We start from the raw sequence: 19,836 nt of genomic DNA, 5'->3' as shown, positions 1-19,836 counted from the left end.
AGGTATGACAAACCCGGCTGAAATGGTGGCTCATATCTTGGATGGCCTGCGCAGATTTAATCCAGGCAACCTATTAAGGTATCCATTCTGGACATTTATAATTATATTTACTATTGTGATTATTCTACTTTTTGCATGGTGTGTGGTTCAAGGCAAGACGACACAGATTCAACATGGATGCTCAATTACATTTCCTCAATCTTAAGACAAAAAAGGGGGAAATGTAGGCGGCCGTGGACTAGCCGGAGTAACTAAACCAAACCAGGCTCGGACTTGCATCCCTCATTCACTCAAAAGGCTCAAGAGCCCAAAGGGTAAATAAGTTGGTTGACGCTTGAGAAAGGGCTTGAGCAACGGTTTTCAGAGCTCACTTGTACGTGGTTGCCCCCATAACACAACAGATACAATGTGCTCTGGCCTGGCCATAAAGTGAAATAGGGGCCTGTGCTGTCCTTGCTGGCCTGTTAGCCACATCTAATGTTCCTCCGAGGTATGTACATCTGGAGCAACAAACCCACCTCTTAACCAGGATCCTCTGGCGCCAGTGGGTCTGCTTTGCATGCTGATTAAGGGGAGGCTTGGAGGGTTTCACAAATATGCTAAGAATAGATACTTCCTTATCTTTGTTTTGCCTATAATGTTGTAGAACCTTGAAAAAAGCTGACACTGCTTGGACATCGTCCACTGTGTCCGTCCTGTCCTCATTTCTTTACTTTTCTTTTATTTCCCCATCCCTTTCCCTCAGGACCCCGATCGTGTTGCTGCAGAGTGTGCAACACCCGTCCTCCTTACAGATGAGGACCCCGTTCTCCAGGCAGGGGCAAGGGACATCTCAAGACCCCCGGTCGACGGCCCGCCAGCGCGTCCACCTAAGCCGATGCTGACCCAATACAGACTGGAATTCCTACAGGTAAAAGTACGGTTTAGAGCTCTCAGAGAATATGCGCGCAAAAAGGTGGGAAAAGTTGAGTGCACTCACCACGTGTGGGACCCTCCGGATGAGGATGAGGTCCTGGGGGGTCCCTCGGATCCCGGACCAGCCCCCAAATGTTGCGCCCAAGATCACAAACCCGAGAAACCACCGAGGAGCCGACACCGATGCAAACCGACGAGGGCTTATTTACAAGCTGGAGCTTGGGTCCAAGGGCACCCGACCGCGGGGCAGGGCCTTGGGCCCCGGGGCTAGGAGGCGTAGCAGCTTCCTGGGGCCAATGGAGTCCCGACGCCCCCTATAGTGACCGCTTGAACTGGCCTATCGCTCTGGTTTCCGGTCGGAATTGGCGCGCGGTTTTGGCGGGCACAGGGCGGGCCCCGTGGCTGTGAGCCGGTTTCCGGGACGGGGGTGCTGCGCGGGCTGCCTAGGGTGGGGGGCGCCCTGGGCACTAAGCAGGTCCTGTGCGGTCACGCCGGAGAGGGCGGGCGCGGCACAGCATGGAGTGATCCTGCTCTGCTGGTGCAGGGTGGGGGATTCTTGTTGAATTTCCTGGGTCCCCCGGGGCCGGCACGGAGGGCCCCGCATCCCCGCGGGCGACGACTCGGGCCGGGAGGCGGGGGCGGGGGCGGGGGCGCCTCGGCAGGTGCGGGCGGGAGCCGAGGCCGGGTCGCACGGGGGCGGGGCCTGGCTGTGCGCAGGCGCGGCCCCGCCCACCGTTGCGCTCGCGGGCGGGGCCGGGCCGGCCGTGCGCAGGCGCAGACGCAGACGCAGACGCAGCCGCGCGGTCATGGCAGCGGTCAGGGCGCTGGGGGCGTCCAGGCTCCGGGCGGCCTCCGCGTTCGCCCCGCGCGCGGCCTTCCACGGCTCCGCGCCGCGCCCGGGGGCCAGGGTCGCGCTGGTAGGCGGGCGGCGGGCGGCGGGCGGCGGGCGGGCCCCTCCCGGGTTGCGGCGTCCCCCCCCCCCCCCCGCCGGCTGCCCCGGGCGGACCCCGTGACCGCTGCCGCCCGCAGGTGCTGTCGGGATGCGGGGTCTACGACGGGACCGAGCTCCAGGAGGCCGCAGCGTAAGCCCCGGAGCCGCGGGGGACGCGGGCGGGCGCGGAGGGCCAGGGCGACCCCGCCTGGGCCGCGGGCGCAGGGAGCCGTGGCGGCCGCCGCCGAGCGCGTCGGGCGCTGTTCCCCGGGGCCCAGCCGGAGCCAGCCCTGGCCGCGGCCGCCTCCGCGGGGACCTGCCAGCGAGGGGCGGCGGGGGCGGGGCGGGGGCGCGTCCCTGCGGCCGGCAGGTGGCGGCGGGGCGGGGCGGGGCGGGGCGGGGGCGGAGCTAGGGCGGGGCGGGGGGCACGTCCCTTGCAGCCTGCAGCTGGCTGCGGGGAGCGGAGCTAGGGCGGGGCGGGGGCGGAGCTAGGGCGGGGCGGGGGGCACGTCCCTCGCGGCCTGCAGGTGGCGGCGGGGGCGGGGCGGGGGCGGAGCTAGGGCGGGGCGCGTCCCTTGCAGCCTGCAGCTGGCTGCGGGGGGCGGGGCGGGGGCACGTCCCTCGCGGCCTGCGGGGGGGGGGGCGCCTGGGGGCGCCGGGCCTGGAACAGACTTTGCACTGGGCGGTCGGCCCCGACAGCTTCCAGCCCGGGCTGCGGGTGCAGAGCCCTGCGGGTGCCAGAGGTCAGGGCCTGAGCACCGGCGTGCTGCTGGCTCTTCCCCGCACCTTATGCCGCCGCCTCCTCCGAAGGGGGAGCCGTGGCACAGAGCGGGACCTGGACTGAGTGTCGGGCCCTGCGTCCGCTGGCCCGCGGGAGGGAGTGCATCCCGAAGCAGCAGCCTGGGAACCTCGGCGTCCAGGCTCTGACACCAGTCACCCGTCCTCTGCACCCCGGTTTGTAAAGGGAGCCTGGGGCCAGCTGGGCTCCGCAGGCTAGTTCGGGGACAGCGAGTTGGCGCCGTGGGTAAGGCAACCCTAGCTTCCTGTTACCCAGTACGACGGTCCTATACGGGAGGGGTTTCCACGGGGCATCCACAAAAGCGCTGCTCGCAGACGCACGTTAGCAGGGACGCCGGGTCGGGTGCGGCTCAGAGCCTTGTCTGATTTTCTTCCGTGCAGGGTGCTGGTTCACTTGAGTCGTGGCGGGGCCGAGGTGCAGACCTTTGCTCCTGACATCCCTCAGATGCACGTGGTTGACCACACCAAGGGGCAGCCTTCTGAGAGCGAAAGCAGGTGCAGGTCCTGGCGCCGGCGGCCTGGAGGGTGGACAAGGCCTGATAGAAGCTCCCTGAGAACCTGCATGCTTAGGTCCTCTGTCCCGCTGGGAATCTGGCTGTGTTCCGAGGCACGTGTCCCGGGATGGGAGCCTGGAACGTTGGGCCGTTCTGTGACGGCGCCCTGATGATGCTCTTGTGACTTTGTCACACTTGCCAGACGTCCTCCTGCCATGGGGCTCAGTTTGGACTCTGGCCTCCTGCCCCTGCGTGGGCCCCAATGTGTCGGGGCGTTTCTGTCCTGAGGGCTCATGCAGTTTCTGCACACTTTGAGCTTCTCCATCCCCGTCCTGTCCGACTCTGGCAGCAGGGCATTTTCCAGCCAGTCCAGACAGTGAGAGCTGCAGTGCCCCCGGCGGCCCCCAGGCTTTGTCCTGCTGCCTGGGACGTGGGCCTCGGGCTGCACAGCCTGGGGAAGCAGCGCCTGCCGTGGCTGACCCCAGGTTCCTTCCCTCGCGCCCTGCGCTGCCGTGACCTTCCCACCGCTGTCCTGTTTTTTGTCGGCCCACACGACTGAGTGGTCCAGATGCTCAGAGGGGCTCTACTGTTTTCTGTAGGCCCCGACCTCCAGCACACGTGCCAGTGCCTTCCCTGGAGCAGAGGAAGTGTTTCCTGGCTGTGGGGTGGCCTCCCCTGCACCCCGCTCTGCTCTCTGCAGGCCGACGCTGGCTTCAGGCCTCCCTGTGTTCTCTCCCAGGAATGTCCTGACGGAGTCCGCAAGGATCACCCGGGGCAAGATCACCGATCTGGCCAGGCTCAGCGCAGCCAATCACGACGCTGCCATCTTCCCTGGAGGCTTTGGAGCCGCCAAAAACTTGTGCGTGTTGGAGCTCTGGGGTCTCTGCTTTTCACCTGTACCACAGCGGTAGATGGGGCTGGGGGGCCACCGGAGCGGCGGCTGGGGGGCTGGGGTTCCACAGGCTGCATGGAGGACACTGCTCTGGGACGGGGCGTGGACGGAGCTCTAGCAGCACGTGGATTTTTCTCCTTTCTGGGCGCTCCCAGTACCAGCCACCGTGTGTTGGGGGAATGGGGGGGCGGGGGGCGGAGGCGTTCTCTGATTAACCACCGTGCTGGCCGGTCTTGTCACATCGGGACTGAGTCCTGTACATGTCCCTCACCGACACCGACTCACCTGTTGACCTTGCAGCAGGGAACCCGCTGTTCTAGCGGGCCGTGCGGAGCCTGGTTCCCGCCAGAGGAAGGGAGGCCCCTTGCTTGGGCCATTGCTGGGGAGCTGGCCCTCAAGCTATCACCACACCAGCATGACGCGCTCCCGGTATCAGGTCCTCTTTCTGTTCTCATTTGTTGACCTCTTCTTTCTGGGCACCTCATGGAAATTCTTCACTGGCCTCAGCGTGCCAGCGTGTCCCTTCCGGGGTGGCTTCCTCGCAAATGGCATGGAAGACCACGAGCAGCTGCACCTCACGCGTCGGGCTTCAAACGTGTGCTGTGGGGGTGACAGCCTGGACCGTGCGGTTTTCATTGGAAACAATATGTAGGCATGTTGGGCTCTGGGTGGAGCATTTTCCTGTGTCGTGGACAAGGCAGCCACTCTGTCCCACGCCCAGGGGCCCCTGACGGAGTGTGTGGCTGTGAACTCAGACGGCCGGCCCTGGCCCTCCGCCTCCCTGCTCCCAGACCGCGTGGGTGCTGGGTGCCGCCTGCACCCTCCCTGCATGGGCTTGGCCAGCACGCGCCCCTCAGGCTCCCCTGCTGTGCCATCTGGGTCTCCTGTCCAAGGTCTCGGCCGCCACTGCCTCCTGTGACAGGCTCTTACCCTCCTTGTCCTCCTCTGTGCTCTCCAGGTCTCTGTGAGCCCTGTGGGACCTGGCCAGGCCCTCTCCCCTGCTGTTCCTGCCCCAGCACCCCCTCAGACCTCCCCTTCCCTGACCTGTGTGCCACTGCCTGCCTGAAACTCAGCCGGGACCTCACGTTGGTGTTCAAAGCTGCTTCCCCTAACCTGGGCTGACTGTCAGCTCATCTCCTCCCTCTGGCCTCCTTGTACTCAGGGCACCAGGTGGGGCAGGGTGCAAGCCAGATGCCTTGGACCCCTGTGCTCGCTGCACCCCCGCTTAGGTTAGCTGACGGGCTGCAGTGCAGTGGGTGGCGTCTTGTGCCCAGAAGTGAGGGAGGCGCCCAGGCAGGCTCCCTACGTGTTTGGACAGCTGTGGCTGCCCTCGGCCTGCAGACATCTGAATGGCTCTTGTCCAGGGCCCAGCCAGGTGTCCCGAGCCCCTCGAGGCAGTGCCCAGACTCCTGCCTCCTTCTGGGAGCCCTGCCTCCCCTCACATCCACTTTGTCTTCCAAATCCAGCCTTTCAGGTGATCGCGCCTTGTCACCGCCCCCTTCCCCCTTCCCACACCCTCTGGTGGTGGGGGACAGAGGACGGCCTCTGGGCCAGACTTACACTTCTGCCAGGATCAGGGTTTTTTTCTCGGGAAATGAGCTTTATCTCTGGCCAGCAGCACCGCCCCTGGGGTGAGGGCCCTTTAGGGATCTGCCGGGGTGCTGTCTGTGGCCCAGCCGACCACCCACACGCGGTTGACCTGGAAGCACAGGTGCGGTGTGCTGGACTGTTGGTGGGTCTTCGTCTCTGCATTTGAGGGAGCGGTGGCCTCGGGTCAGTGCTCCTGTCTGTGAGCTCGCCCCTCCTGGGGGAAGCTGTAGCTTGCGGTCCTTTACCCCAGTCTCCCTGACCTTTCTAGAAGAGAGGCCGGCTCCCGGGGGTTGGCCTCCTTAGCCGTGGCTGTCGGCTGTGTAGTGCGCACGCAGCAGGAGCGGCAGGTGAGATCGCTGGGGCAGAGGTTCACGGTGGGAACTCGGTTCCTCCTGGTTGGGGCCCTGGGCCCCTCCCTGCACCGTTTCCCCCGTTCTGCGTGTACTTCCCGAGGGTCCGTGTGGTTGTGTTAAAGATCTACCTGGGGGCTCCTGTCTGGTGTGGTTGGTCCAGCGTCCAGCTCTTGATTTTGGTTCAGGTCGTGAGCTCGGGGTCATAGGATTGAGCCCCTGCTGGGCCCCACACCCAGTGGGGCGTCTGCTGGAGATTCTCCCTCCTTCTCCCCCTACTCCTATGCTGCGTGCACACATGCCTTCTGCCGCCTTCTCTCTGAAATAAGTAAATAAGTCTTAAAAAAAAAAAATAGAAAAAAACCCGACTCTAACCAGACGGAGGCCTGTTAAGCTTGTCGTCCTGAACTTTGTGTTTTTCACAAACGGCGTGGCTTACTGGTGGCCTGTGAGCCACCTCACAGCGGCACAGGCGGATCCGTCAGGTAGATGACCCAACCGATGGACGCTTGTGTGGCCTGATGGCTTCGGGGGGGGGGGCAGGTGTGAGTATTTAAGGTGTAAGACCTGGTACATAAGGACGTGCGTGCCTACCCTGAGCTTCTGTCGGTGCCTGGGCAGCTCACGGGCACTGACGCAGCAGCAGACCTCGCGGGATGGCGGCGTCCACATGCGCACGGGGCAGAGAGCGTGTACTCTGGGATCCGGTGGGTCCCGCCAGTTGCCTCCCATGGAGGTGCCAGCATGTAGCCGCCAGCTGTGGGGGGAGGCCGCCCAGACCCCTGAGCCGCTCGCCTGGGGAGAGGAGCCGCGTCATCTCACACGTGCCTCTTCCTCGTCTGTGGGGTGCTTGTCGCAGCTTCTGGGCCCATGCGGGTTTCGCTGCTCCTTGGCTTACGGAGCAGAGCTCTGAGGACCCACGCACCTGCTGGCTTTGGTTCACTCTGGGGTCTGCTTCCCCTCCCCCTCTCTCTCCCTCCTTACTTTTCCCTGATTTAAAAAGTAGGAAAAAATTATATGTAGTTACGTGTAAAGCCACGCAGGCAAGCATGTTACCTGCTTATGTCGGGTGCTGGGAGTTAGAGCCACACGTTCGTCTCCGGGGGGGTCGGAGGCTCCCCAGGCACACAGACCTGAGGACGCCTTTTCTTGTCAGGAGCACATTCGCCGTTGACGGGAAAGACTGCAGAGTCCACGAGGATGTGGAGAGGGTCCTGAAGGAGTTCCACAAGGCCGGCAAGCCCATCGGGTACGTGGGGCGGGGAGGGCAGGGCCGCGTGGTCCTAAGGCTGACTTCACTGAGGGGGTTCACGTGCCGTCACGGGTGCCTTCCAGCTTGGAGAATTCCCCGGTCATGTGGTTACGTCAATTTCTCCTGGTGACATAATGGGAAGGAGAGCTTCTAGAAAGTTCCCCCGGCAGCCCTCCCTGCCCCCCAGCCTTTTCCAGCACCCCTTCCCTCGCCTGGCGTCTGCCTTCCTGTCCTCACGCCGGGCAGCCTGGTGCGTTACCGGTGAGCACCATTCCCCACGCCCTCCTGTGGGGCCGCGTGCCCCCTGCATGCTCAGGCCGGCTGGCACAGCCACTATGCACCAGATCTGGCCTGCGTGGACCTCCCAGCGGACACCCCTGGGCTTGTGCACCAGCGCATGTGTTCGCCGTCCACGTCAGCGTGCTGGAGCGTGGAGAGGCCTCGGCTTGGAGTCCACGGTGGGAGAAGCTCCCTCGCAGCCCTGCTCTGCCTGGCGCACCGAGGACCGCTCCCTGGGGCTGTGTGAGCAGGGTCCTCTTAGGACAGGCTCTGTGCGGGAGCTCCCTCCTCGTGAAGGTGGCAGCCGTGGGTCCGGAGGTCAGGCTCGTCTGCTCGGAAGAGACCGTGCGGAGCCGCCAGGGAACTGGTGACAGCGGTGCCACCTGCCTCTCCCCTCCCGGGATGCCATCCCTGGAGCGGCACCCCACGTGGGGGTGAGTGCCGGGGAGGACCCTGGTGCCCTGCTTGCTGGGAGCACAGCTGGGGGCGAGGGTCCGATGGTGGTACCACCTTGCTCGCGTGCCCCCTGACCTCGGAGCGGGAGTGGTGCCCGCAAGCACCTGCGTCTGGAGCACATGGCTCAGGCAGCTTCCGTGTCCACAGCCCGAGACGGGGCGGGTGCTGGTGTGTGTGCGTCTTGTGCTGGCTGCCAGGTCCCCCGCGGGCCTGTGACCTGGGGTGCTTTGGAGACTCCACACCTGGTGACTCTACCTACTTGGTGGCTGAGGGACGTTTCCCCCCACAGGTTTTTAAGCAAGTTGTTTAGGTTTTGTGATGTTTGAAAACAGACGTAAATATGTTTTGACACTATTTTTTCACAGCTTATTTTGGCAGGTTGTGCACAGAGCCTGTCTGGTGGGCACGGGAGAAGCAGGCCCGCTGAAGATGAGCGGGGGGAGAGGGCTGGGCTGCTGCTGGCAGTGTGCGTGGACCCCGAGGGAGGGTAGGGCCGTCCCCGCCAGCCTCACGACGGGGTGGCCCAGCCTGCAGCCGAGCCGTGGATGCCACACGCATCCCCCGAGTGCACACAGCTGCAGGCAGGGCTCTGGTCCCGTGTCTGGCACCTGGGGGTCTCGTGTTGGCCGAACGCCAGGCTCAGGAGCTGCAGGGCAGCGGGGCCCCGGGCGAAGAGCAGAGCCTTAGAGGAGCCCCAAGGGCACACACGGGCCACACCGCCCTGCATGCCACCATGTGCACCTGGGAATGAACAGCGGGGCTCAGGTGCTGTGGGCGTGGCCTGGGTGGGGGTGCAGTGGGGCTGGCACTGCTGCGAGGGGCCCCTGGAGGCTGTGGTGAAGCACAGCTGCTGGCATCTGGCACGTGGGGCAGCGGGTGTGCGTCCACACGCCCTTGCTCTCCAGCAGGTCCCATGAGACTGCTTCTGGCACCCTCTCTAGAGAAGGGTCCCTGAGTAGTCCGTGCCCTGCGGTGAGCTGCGGTTGTGTGAAAAGCCCCCAAAAGTCGGGCCTAAGTCCATTGCTGCCATCCATTCCCCTCTGCGAGGTGGCCCGGCACCCACTGGCATCCTGCTGTGTTCCCGGGGCCCGTGGGGCGGTGGGCTGAGGCTCAGGGCACATGTGGCAGCCGGCGCCCCTCCCCGAGGCCACTTCCATTCCTTCCATGTGCCCCGCTGCGCCCCGGCCCGCCGTCCACGTGCGGCCCCGCGCTCACCCGGTCCCTCACTTTTTAGCTTGTGCTGCATCGCTTCTGTCCTCGCAGCCAAAGTGCTCCGTGGCGTTGAGGTCACCGTGGGCCACGAGCAAGAGGAAGGTGGCAAGTGGCCGTATGCGGGGACTGCGGAAGCCATCAAAGCCCTGGGCGCCAAGCATTGTGTGAAGGAAGTGACCATATCCTTTCCGGCAGCCAGGGTGGCGGGTGGTGATGGGACCCCCCTCTGGGCCTGGGGGACTGCGCTGCTGGGGGCGTCTGGGAGCACGTGCATCACAGGCGTAGCACCCGTCCCCTGGCCGCGTTTCTAAGTCGGCCGGCCATTGCTGCCCCGGCCCAGAGCTCCGCTGGGCTGCCTGGTCGGGTGAGTGGATGGCCTCAGGCTCGATGGGGCAACACTGTGCCCCGAGGGCAGGGAGCGCACCCCCGAGGGATGCAGGCTGCAGGTGGAAGAAGCACGGGGGCTTGCCTGGCTTTGCTGGAAGTGCTCTGGGCGGTGGGGATGGGCAGGCAGCCCAGGCGCTCCTCCTCCTGCAGGGGACTCAGGCCGAGCACGTTCCAGGTCCACACCTGGACCCAGAGTCCATGTGGGCCAGAGTCCGGGAACAGAGCTGCACAACATCCCAGAAGGTGCTGGAGACGACAGGGTGACCCCTGGGTGTCTGCCTTTCCTTGCAGGCGGTTTAAGAGTCTCCCTGCTGCGCAGAGTGGCCAGCAGAGCCAGTGGCTGCCTGGGTAGAGCTGGCCGCAGGGCCTTTGCACTGAGTCCAGGGAGGTGTGTGTTCGCTGGGGCGGAGCGAGGGCCAGGCCTGTCACTGCCTGGTGTTGGTGTGACCAGGACAAGAGTGCAGCCATGTAGGAAGGGCCCCGGTTGGACTGGCCTCTTGCTGCGGGCATTCGGACGAGCTGTTATAGTTTCTTGGTGGGAAGACCAGAGGTGCTTCTGCTGTGTCCGGGGTTGCTGTGGGGCAGCCCAGGTGTGCAGGTGTGTCCAGTCCCTGGGCTATGCCGCCCTGGGGTGTCTTGTGAAGCCAGCACCCTACTCGGGTGCTCCTCTCCTCCTCGTGGGTGTGTGCTCCGCTCATGGAGCGCAGGCGGTGCAGGCCGTGCAGGCTGCGGGTCGGTGTGGGTTGTGGGCCCTGTGGGCAGAGGCAGCAGGAGGAGGAGCCCTTGGGGCGGAGGCGGGGGGGGGGGGGGGGGGCGGGGGGAGCTTCACGCCTGCACACCCTCTGGTCCTTGCTGGGTGAGCTGCTTCCATAACTTCTGTGCACGAAGCCCACGTGGACAAGAAAAACAAGGTGGTCACGACCCCGGCCTTCATGTGCGAGACGGAGCTTCACCACGTCCACGACGGCATCGGGGCCATGGTGAAGAAGGTGCTGGAACTCTGCGCCAAGTGACGCGGCCGCAGCCCTGCCTCCTCCAGCAGGGGGAGCTGCTGGCCTGTTTTCCTCCGCTGCTCGCTTGCTTGGGGCAGGAATTCGCTGTCCCGTCTGTAGCTGTAGCTATGTCCGCAGCTATGTCCCGTCTGAAGAGGCGTCCTTGGGGTGGGGCTGGATCGGGGTGCACGTTCCGTCCCCGTGGCAGAGGTTGGACTCCTGTGTGACCGAAGATCAAAGTGGGGCCTGCTTTTCCAGGAAGAGAATCGGGACTGACGTCACCCTGCTCTCACGTTTGACCGGCTTAGGGTACTTGGTGTTGGGGGAAGAGTTTCTGTAAGTTCACGAACTAGTCATTAGGAAATCCAAGTGTCACTTATCGATAATTGGAAGCTATCTAATCTGTAATAAATATGCACTAAAATGACGGGGCTGCATTTGAGGCAGAGAGGACGACCGTGCGCGGCGCCTTCTAAAGCTGGCACGTGAGGGGCGCTAGCGAGGGTTCCTGCCCTCCAGGAAGGAGAGGTCACGGAGGCCCCGCCGGGTGGCCCCAGGCCACGAGCAGTGGCCCACCTGAGGTGTACGAAGAAGGACCAATAAAGCATCTGGCAGCACCACCAGCTGGTGTCCGTCGTCGTGCGTGTCGTGCGTGCGTCCATCGTGGGGAGATGCGTTCAGGGCGGCAGCCTGGGTGCGGTGCGGCCTTCACCCCCGGAGGCACGTTTCCCCCTCTGGTCCGGGTGCTGTGACCCCCAGGAGGGTGTCCCCACCCCAGACGCCGTAGCGTTTGTGCTTCTTTTGGATTTGACGGAGCTGCTGGGGTCCACACAGCGGCCATTGAGTTTGGTCCAGCTCACACTGAGCCGTGTCGGTGCCGGCCTGGGAACAGGGCACAGATGCGTGGGCCCCTACCTACCCCCCATAAGGGGTAAGTGACACTGAGCCCGTGGTTTCCCCTGGCGGGAGCACGGGCACATGTGGATGCAGCAGTAGCGCCGGGTATCACACCCCCCGGAGCCCCCAGTGCCCCGCTCACCTGGCGCCTGTGCCCACTGGCTGCACGTCTCTGACCCTTCCTCCAACGCCCCTCTGTGCTCTAGGGGCCTCCCTTTGTCCCGCTGCAGCAGGAGCCCCCTCGGCCCACCCGCGGGCCCAGCCGCCCTGGCCACGATCGCCCTTGGCCGGGGAGGCGGCACGCAGCGAACACCGCTGTGGACGGGGAGCAGACTCCAACCCCCGGGGCCGCCCTCAGGGTGATGGCGCACCGTGTGGCTGTCCCCTGGGCCGTGTTCCCAAATGGGCCTCCGCCGGGGCTCTCCCGTGTCCTGCGAGCACTGCGTCTGCGGTGTCCTTGGGGGTGCGCTGGCCGTGTCCCAGTGTGGGGCCCCTGGGCGGGGGGCGTCCCCAGCTCTCCTGGAGGAGCTGCAGCAGTGCACGGGCATCCCGGCGGCCCCAGCCCACGTGGCGCCTGCGCCTGATGGGCCTTGCTGGTGTCCTCGCCCCCCGGCGGGTGAGCACACTGTGGCCCTGATGTCCGCTGAGGCTGATCACCCCTTTGTCTTTTTCTGTGTCTTCGGCGACCTGCTTTGGTGAAGCGCGCATTTGGTTTCTTGTTTGTTACCGGAGCTACGTGTGCGTTCGGGTTACGGGTCCTCTGTCGGGCACGTGGGCCCTCGTGACTTCTCCCGTTCTCCCTGGGGGCCTCGGGGAGCAGACCCTCCTAGTTGCCGCGGAGGCCCGTCCCCGGCCCTTCGTGTGGAGGACGACCCCTGCTCTTGGGTCGGGGAGGCCTCTTCCGTGCTCCGTGTCGTGGGCCCACCTTTACGTCACCAGGTCATCCCGAAGCAGTGCGTGTCCATCTGCTCTGCGGTGCAGCTCATGTCTCCTGGAAATGCCCGGGGACGTGCCCCCCAGCAGAGTGGTGTCCAGCGGCCCAGGAGCCATCACCATGCAGCCGGGTGCCCTCGGGAAGCAGGCCCTGTGCCTGTGCCCGGGCAGCCCCTGGTGCCGCCGGGAGCCCCCACCCGCCTGCACCCCCTCAGGGGTCTGCTCGGGGCGTGGGTGATCTCGGGACACAGATCTGTGCCGTGGGGCGCAGAGCCCGTGCTCGGGACACGGCAGGCTGACCGGTCCCCTCCCGCAGTGCTTCACGGGCAGGGCGGGTGAGCAGAGAAGGAAGGAGAACGTAAGGAAAAGCCCCCCAGCAATGCTCGCGAGACCGGGTGGCATCCGCGCAGCTCTGTGCTGGCCGTCGGGGTCCCTCCGGTACCTTAATAAAGGATGGAGCGTCTGACCGCCCAGTTCAGAAGGGCGCGTGCATGTCCTGCGTTCCTGGAATCCCACGGCGGTGATGAGGCCACGTACCGGAGTCCGGTGCACTCGTACCCGCTCGCCTCGCTGACTGCCCACGCGGGAGGGTCAGGCAGGAGGACCAGGCCGGAGGACCGGCGTGGGGCCCGGGCTCGGGAAGTGCACCTGAAGCGGTGGGAACGCCCGGAGGGTGGCCCCGGCAGACCGGAACCAGAGGGAGTCCAGGTGTTTATTTGTGGACAATGATTGAGCGCCTCCTGCATGCCCGGCACTGTTCGGATCCAATGGGGGGGCAACAGGTGGATGCGCCGTGGCCGGCTGTATGTGAAGAACGTTCCAGATGGAGGCCAGCAGGAACGGCCGGAGAGGGAGTTCAAGGGCATCCCGGGGGTGGGGCCACGGAGGTCACGGGTGATGTGCCTGCTGTCCTTGACAAGGCTGTAGATGGGGGGCCCCGGAAACTCCTTGACGCCCCCCAGGCCGGGGACATGCCTGTGGCCCAGACCCTTTACCCCTTGTCCCTTCCCCTGCAAAGCCCAGGCCCCTGTGCCCCTCAGCCCTTGCTTCAGCATCACCCCACGGGGGGTTCCTACACCCCCCGGCCTGCTGTCGTGAGCTTGCGGCCCTGCCTACCTGTTCCTAGTTTGTCGTGTGCCCTCGGCATGGCCCAGGGGCTCCAGGAAGGCAGCCGCCAGCGTCCCCAGGGCCAGACGGGAGCCCCGGCGGTGGTGGGCTTGGCATGAGCTTGCCGCCCGGCCTGCGTCACGCGGGGCCCCCGGTGCCCGCCCTCAGTGCCCACGGGGTGGCCCCAGCTCCTCCTCCGTTTCTTTTTTCAGCAAGATTTCCCTTGGAAGCACGTTTTATTCATCTGTTTTCTATCGACTTCATTTTTTTACAGTGGTCTTAGGTTCTCAGCAAAACTGAGCAGAAAGGGGCAGGGGGCACCCAGGGGGCTCGGCAGTTTGGCGCCACCTTCAGCCCAGGGCGTGATCCCGGGTCCCAGGATCGAGTCCCACGTCTGGCTCCCTGCATGGAGCCTGCTTCTCCCTCTGCCTGTGGCTCTGCCTCTCTTTCTGTGTCTCATGAATAAATAAATTAAAAGAATCTTAAAAAACAAAACAAAACAGTAAGTACAGAGGTTTCCCGCAGCCCTCCTCTCCCCGCCACATCCCGCACCCGCGCTGTGTGTGTGACCCCAGGTGAACCCGCACCCACACGTCGTCATCACCCGAGCCCGTGGGGGAAGTGAGGTCGGCAGGGGTTGGGTGACGACGTGCCCAGCACTGCGGCCCCTCACGGGTGCTGGCCCTGGGAATCCTCCTCCCTCCCCACCCCCCCTACCCCCGGCGCCCCCAGCCTGCCCCATCCCCCCTGGCTGTGCCTGCCCCAGACCGTTGCACAGTGCACAGCCCTCCCGCCCTGGCTGCTGTCACCGGGTCACCTGCCCTCACGGTTCCTCCGGGTCCCTGGGGGGGGGGTGGCCCGCTCCCCCTTAGTGCTGGATGTGCTCCCGCTGCCCGCTGGGCCATCTCCCGTCCATGCCCCTGCTGAGCAGCAGTGTGGGCGCCCCAGGGCCCAGCCGTCCCGCAAAGAGCTGCTATGGACACTGCGTGGGTGTCGCATGGACACCAGGGCCGAGGTCGCGGAGCGCCCGGAGGAGCGCGGGTGATCCTGGGAGACGCCACCCGCTGCCCTCCGGGGAGGCAGCCCGTCCCGCAGCCCCGCCAGCGGTGAACCAGCGCCTGTCGCCCATCCTCACCACCCGAGCCGTGGCCCGGGGCCTGGGTGGCGGCCGTTCTCAGAGGCCGTGCGTCACCCATGTCTTCGTCGCCGTCTCCCTGACGGCCTGGGACGCGGAGCAGCTTCTCATATACTCGCATATTCTTCAGCCAAGTGCCTTCTGGATTTTTTGCCCAATTTAAAGCCTGATGTTTATTTTCTTGAATTTATAAAAGTGGTCGTGGGGGTCCGCATCTTCTCCGATGTTTCGCGTGCAGCCCTTTTCCCCAGCGTGTAGTTCGTCTCCCGTGGGTGGTGGTCCTGGCACAGCCCTCGTTCTCCCTGCCGGCGACTCTAGCTCACCAGTCCCGTCCCACGCGCCGTGGCTGCAAGGTCGTCTCTAAAGAGGCATCACCGCCAGGCCCGCCGCGGTCTTCTCTGTTGTCTTCTAGGAGTTTTATAGTTTGCCTTTTACATTTATGCCTGTGACCTGTTTGGAGTTGATTTCTGTGGATTTGGGTATTTGCCTGTGGAGACCGGGTGTTCCGGCGCCGGCTGTCGGATGGGCGGTGTTTCCCCCCGTCCTGCCTCTGCTCCTTTGTCGAAGTCGGCTGGTCGGGCCCCGTGGGTCTGTGATCTCCCGCTCTGCTGTCCCCGACCCCATACTGCCGGGAGTCGAGGGCCCGGGATAGTTCTCGGGGCGGGGAGTGTCACCTGTTGGGACTTCGCTCCTCTTCAAGGTGTCGTGTGCATCCACCTTGTGCCCTGCAACGTTGCTGCAATGGCTCACCAGCTCCAGGAGGGTTTTTTGTTGACTCTTGGATCTTCTCATTGAAAATCGCATCATCTGTGAACACAGTTTTGTTTTTTCCTCCCCAAACCCCACACCTTTTGTTTTCTTACCTTATTGCATTAACAAGGTTAATTCAGCATCGTGCGAGATTTCCCGCAAGATGCTGAAAAGGAGTGGTGAGAGGGGGCCATCCTTGCCTTGTACCTGGTCTTAGTGGGAAAGCTGAGTTCCTCGCCGTCAAGTGTGCTTTGTAGGCGTTCTTCATCAGGTTGAGGAAGTTCCCCTCTAATTTCCTAGGAGTTATCATAAATTGGTGTTGGGATTTCTCAGATGCTTTCTCTACATCTGTTGATACTATCATGTGATTTTTTTTCTTTAATCTGCTGATGTGATGGATTCTCTTTGACTTTTTTAATTTTTATTGGTGGATTTTTTTTTTCTCTCGGTGATTTTAAATATTCGCTGCACTGTCCTGCTCGTGCTGGTGTCTGAGGACTCTTTGGAAAGTCATCTTTGCTCCTTGGTTGGTAACGTGGTTTTTTCTTAAACTTCTTTTGAGACTTGATCTTGATCCTGATTTTGTGCAGTCTGAATGCGGTAGGCCTAGTTGTAGGTCTTTGGGGTATTGCCTGCAGCGTGCTCTACACTGAGGGCAAGATTTTGCTCCGGGGCCCTGGCTTTCACCCAGCCGACCAGCAGTGTCTTCTCTGTGTCCCACTTGTGCAGGAAGGTCGTGTGGCTTTGGTTCTTGTAGGACCTGGAAGTGCTCCCTGGTGCCGACTCCTTCCTCTGTGTGAGAAAGGAGTGGGTGGGTGCCAAGGGAGGGGCCGTGCTGGCTTGAGAGATGCGCCGCAGCTGTGCTGTGCGGTCGTGGGAGGCAGATGCTGTGTCCAGGGCCAAGTGCTCCCGAGAGACGGGGAGCTGGAGCGCCGGACGTCCTGCTCCGAGGGGCAGCTGGGGGTCCACGTCTGACAGCTGGACCCGTGAGTGAATGGTGACAGGCGCACGGGCTGCCCAGTCTGTGGACTCGCAGAACTGTGAGCAAATAAAATGAAGTTTTAAGCCACTAAATGTGGGGGTAGTTTGTTACTCCAAAGAGGTAAGGGGTCGAGACCCTGCCCAGGCTGGGCCCGGGGCCTGTCCAGCGAGCGTAGGGTGTCCTGTGCCACGGGCTCCGTGCCTCTGGCTGAGCCCCAGGGGCTGCGCAGGGCTATGGTTGCTCGTGTTGGGGCCGAGTCCCCCGCACAGGGCCTGCCGTGAGGGGTGCAGTCAGCACTGGTGGGCTGAACAAGGACATTGAGCGCGCCAGGACCTTCGCAGCCGCCCCCGATGAGCCTTTTCCCCCAGTCTGACCAGTCGGCACGGGCTGGGATCTGGAGCGGTCTCTGGGAAGACTGCAGCCGCCTGCACACCCAGGCGGGCGGCCCAAGGACGTGGCTGGGGCGGCTGGGTGCAGGAGAGGCCTGAGCTCCGCAGGGTGCAGCGGGACGGGCATCTGCAGCTTCAGGAGAACATCAGACCTTCCCAGGGGATGGGGGGCAGGGGGGTGGGAGGGCGGGGGGCTGAGGCCCTGAGGCTCAGGAGGAGGGAGAACAGGAGGGGGATGGCCAGGCACAGGGTGCTGGGCGGCCGGGTGGGCATCAGGGCTGCACTGCACTGGGGTCACCCCGCTGCAGCTCCGGGCTGGCTGCCCTCCTGTCAGGTTTTCTTCTTTCTTAAACATTCTCTCTTTTTTATTATAGTAAAATACACATAACAAAGCTTATCGTTGTAACCATCGTGGAACGTACCCGTGAGTGGTGCTGAGTCCCCAGCGCCCACCTCCAGGATCCGTCTCTACCTCCCAGCCCCCAGCCCCGCCCGGCCCCCCCAGAGTACTTTCTGTGTCTGAATCTGGCCACTCGAGCCCCTCGGCTCAGGGAGCCCACACGGTGTTTGTGTTCCGTGACGGGCGTACGTCCCTGAGCGTGAGGTCGTCCGGCTTCATCCGCGTTGTAGCAGGTGTCAGGACGTCCTTCCTTCGGGTGGCTGGATGGCGTTCAGCGTTCCGTTTGTCCAGTCGTGTGTTGATGACCCCGGGTGGCTTCCACCCTCAGGCTTTGTGTGTAACGAACGTACCAGGTGCCTGGCCGGCCCTCTGTGCGGCGGGTGCAGCGGTGGGATCCCTACCTCACATGGTGGCTCCCATTTTCGAGCCCCCTCCCCCCGTGCTGTTGTGCCCAGTGGCTGCCCCATTTTGTGTTACCGCCAACTGCACAGGGTCCGACTTCGGCACCTCCTTGCCTACGCTTGTCATGTTCAGATAATCGCCCCCCTAGTGGGTGTGAGGTGGTCGTGGCGGTTTCTTGCTGGACCTTGTCTATGGTGTTCCTTCCCCAGGCAGCCGCTCTTGGCCCGGTGGGTCATGTGTCAGTGGTTTTGCTGTCCCCGCCCACCAGCCGTTCTGGACACCAAGTGACCTGGAGCCCCGCTGTGACCTTGTGCATATCCTCATTCATCGGTTGTTGAGCGGCTGCCGCACGTGGGGCCCCGAGCTAGACTGTGGGTGGACAGCAGGACCCGGAGAGAGGGGTGCTCGGGAGCAGCGTTGCCGGTCCTCTGGGCCTGCAGAGACCCGGTCAGGAAGCCTGGCTGGACGCATGTCTGAGCCCACCCCGGGTGTCAGTGTCCAGGGAGCATCCACGGCCGGTGCTGGAGCCGCAGGGGCAGGGGTGGGACTTGGGGGGAGGTGCGTGCGAGGGGTCAGGGGGTCACTGATAAAAGCCCAAACCATCGTCCATCCAAGAGAAAAACAGGTTTTAGTGAGGAAGCAGTGTGCTAGGTATTTGTGTGCTCGGGGTCCACCCGCGTGTGAAGAGGGGCTTCGTACAAGCGTCCCCAGCAGGGCAGGCCCGGCCCCCCCACGTGCACGTGCTGTGGGGCTCCATCAGGCCCCAGCCCCATCCTCCCCCCGCACATGCAGGTCCTCTGGGGAGCCGCTCGGGGAGCCACAGACTCCCCCATAATCACTGGGCGCCGCCAGTCCACGCTGGTTGCCCGGGTGAGACCCCGCGACCCAGGGTGCCTCCTGTTCCAGGGGCAGTGTTGGTCACTCAGTGCCGGACTCTTGTACTGGCGGCGTCAGGCAGATGACGGGACTGCCGTGGCCGCAGAGAAGGGAGGTGAGAACGCTTGCTCACGGGGCTCACGAGGGTGGGGTGTGGGCATGCCGGTGTGCGGGCGTGTGTATGTGGTGTGTACGCGCGTGGACAGCTAGGTGTGCTCGTAGGTCCGTGTGTGGGTGTGTGGTCGTGTGTGCGTGTGTGTGCATGCAGGACGTGTTGCGGACGCGTGCAGGCTTGCAGGGATGAGCGTGCACGGGAGCCCCTAGGATGGCGTCGGGCACCGTGGGTGCGGCACGTGTGCGTGTGTTCATCGCTGTGCAGTATGAGTTTCCTTCTTAGAAAGTGGTGCGGCCGCAGGGAAACGAGCACCAGCCAGGCCTCCGGAGACCCGACCGGTGCCCGGCACCGTAGACCACGGAGCACCGGGCGGGGGGCGGCAAGGGAGAGGCAGCGTGGACGCCGCTTCTGGCCACGGCCCTTGCTGTGTGACAGCGGGCCGGCCTCCTGCCCCACCTCCACCTTGCTCAGAGAAGCTTTGAGCAGCTCCCGGGACCCTGGCTCTCCACCTGGAGGGCGGACCTCGGGGGGACTGCGCGTGCTCAGCGGGAAGCCAGAGGAGGCCTGACGGACACGACCCACGTGAGTGTGGGGGCTGCTTTGGAGCGTCTGTGATTCGTGGGACGAGAGCTGAGGTCCAGGGTCAGTGGCGCCCAGGGCGGTGGCCGGCCTGCCCTGTCCACAGGCTGCCGCAGGGGTGTCCTCAGCAGTTGCCTGCACCCTTCTGTCCACACGGTCCTGGGGGGCAAGCAGGGTGGCACCCACATCGGTGCTCTGAGAACGGAGGCTGCAAACGCAGAGGCGCCCCACGGTCATAGGCGTCCCACGTCCGCTGCTGAGCGGGGCGGCCGCCAAGCCCCTCCGCAGGGAGCCCCTGGAGTTTGCCGCGGGGCTGTCCAGGTCCGCTCTGGGCTCACAGGCCTTGCTCTAGGCGTTGGTCGGGCTCAGGGCACAGCTCACACCCCCCTCCTCCTTTAGCCCCTCCGGAACCTTCCAGTTCCCAGGCTCCCCTTGCTCACATCAGCCCGTTTTCCCTAGGTGTGCCCCAACGTGCCGGGCGCTGTCCATACCTGGTCTCCCTGACTCATCGCTGCACACCTGTGACAGGCATGTAACGTCCTGCGTGCACACACGCACACGCACACACACCCGCACACCTACACGTGTACCTGTGAGCACACCTACGCCCCGGAGGACGCCCACCTCCCAGGCTCACGGGCCTTGGGTCCACTCGGAGTCTCCCAGCACCCCCTAGCGCCTCTCGGAGGTCCAGGCCCAGGCCTCTGCCCCGGGAATACGGGG

General features: G+C 64.1%; 1 protein-coding gene across 2 annotated transcripts; it reads left to right on the top strand.

The window, feature by feature from the left end:
* The first annotated feature begins 1,674 nt into the window (after positions 1-1,674).
* GATD3A (glutamine amidotransferase class 1 domain containing 3A) lies at positions 1,675-11,168 on the top strand. 2 transcript variants are annotated; one of them, XM_041735170.1, is made up of 7 exons: positions 1,675-1,832; positions 1,945-1,997; positions 3,026-3,139; positions 3,878-3,997; positions 7,127-7,219; positions 9,192-9,348; positions 10,441-11,168. In XM_041735170.1, exons 1-7 carry the CDS (start codon positions 1,722-1,724, stop codon positions 10,567-10,569), a joined length of 777 nt encoding a protein of 258 aa, XP_041591104.1. In that variant the 5' UTR covers positions 1,675-1,721; the 3' UTR covers positions 10,570-11,168. The 2 variants fall into 2 exon arrangements, with proteins under 2 accessions (XP_041591104.1, XP_041591105.1); XM_041735171.1 differs by lacking the exons at positions 1,675-1,832; positions 1,945-1,997 and adding an exon at positions 2,462-2,870.
* The last annotated feature ends 8,668 nt before the right edge of the window (positions 11,169-19,836 follow it).

Source organism: Vulpes lagopus, chromosome 20, assembly GCF_018345385.1.
Source record: "Vulpes lagopus strain Blue_001 chromosome 20, ASM1834538v1, whole genome shotgun sequence".
NCBI classification, from domain to species: domain Eukaryota; kingdom Metazoa; phylum Chordata; class Mammalia; order Carnivora; family Canidae; genus Vulpes; species Vulpes lagopus.
The sequence above is the reverse complement of the archived record's forward strand: the minus strand, read 5'-3'. Positions and strand labels throughout refer to the sequence as shown.

Coding starts and splice junctions, on each gene's coding strand:
- GATD3A (XM_041735170.1), top strand. CDS start 1,722: ATGGCAGCGGTCAGGGCGCTGGGGGCGTCCAGGCTCCGGGCGGCCTCC. Junction 7,220..9,191: donor AAGGCCGGCAAGCCCATCGG/GTACGTGGGGCG, acceptor CTCACTTTTTAG/CTTGTGCTGCATCGCTTCTG. Junction 9,349..10,440: donor ATTGTGTGAAGGAAGTGACC/ATATCCTTTCCG, acceptor ACTTCTGTGCAC/GAAGCCCACGTGGACAAGAA.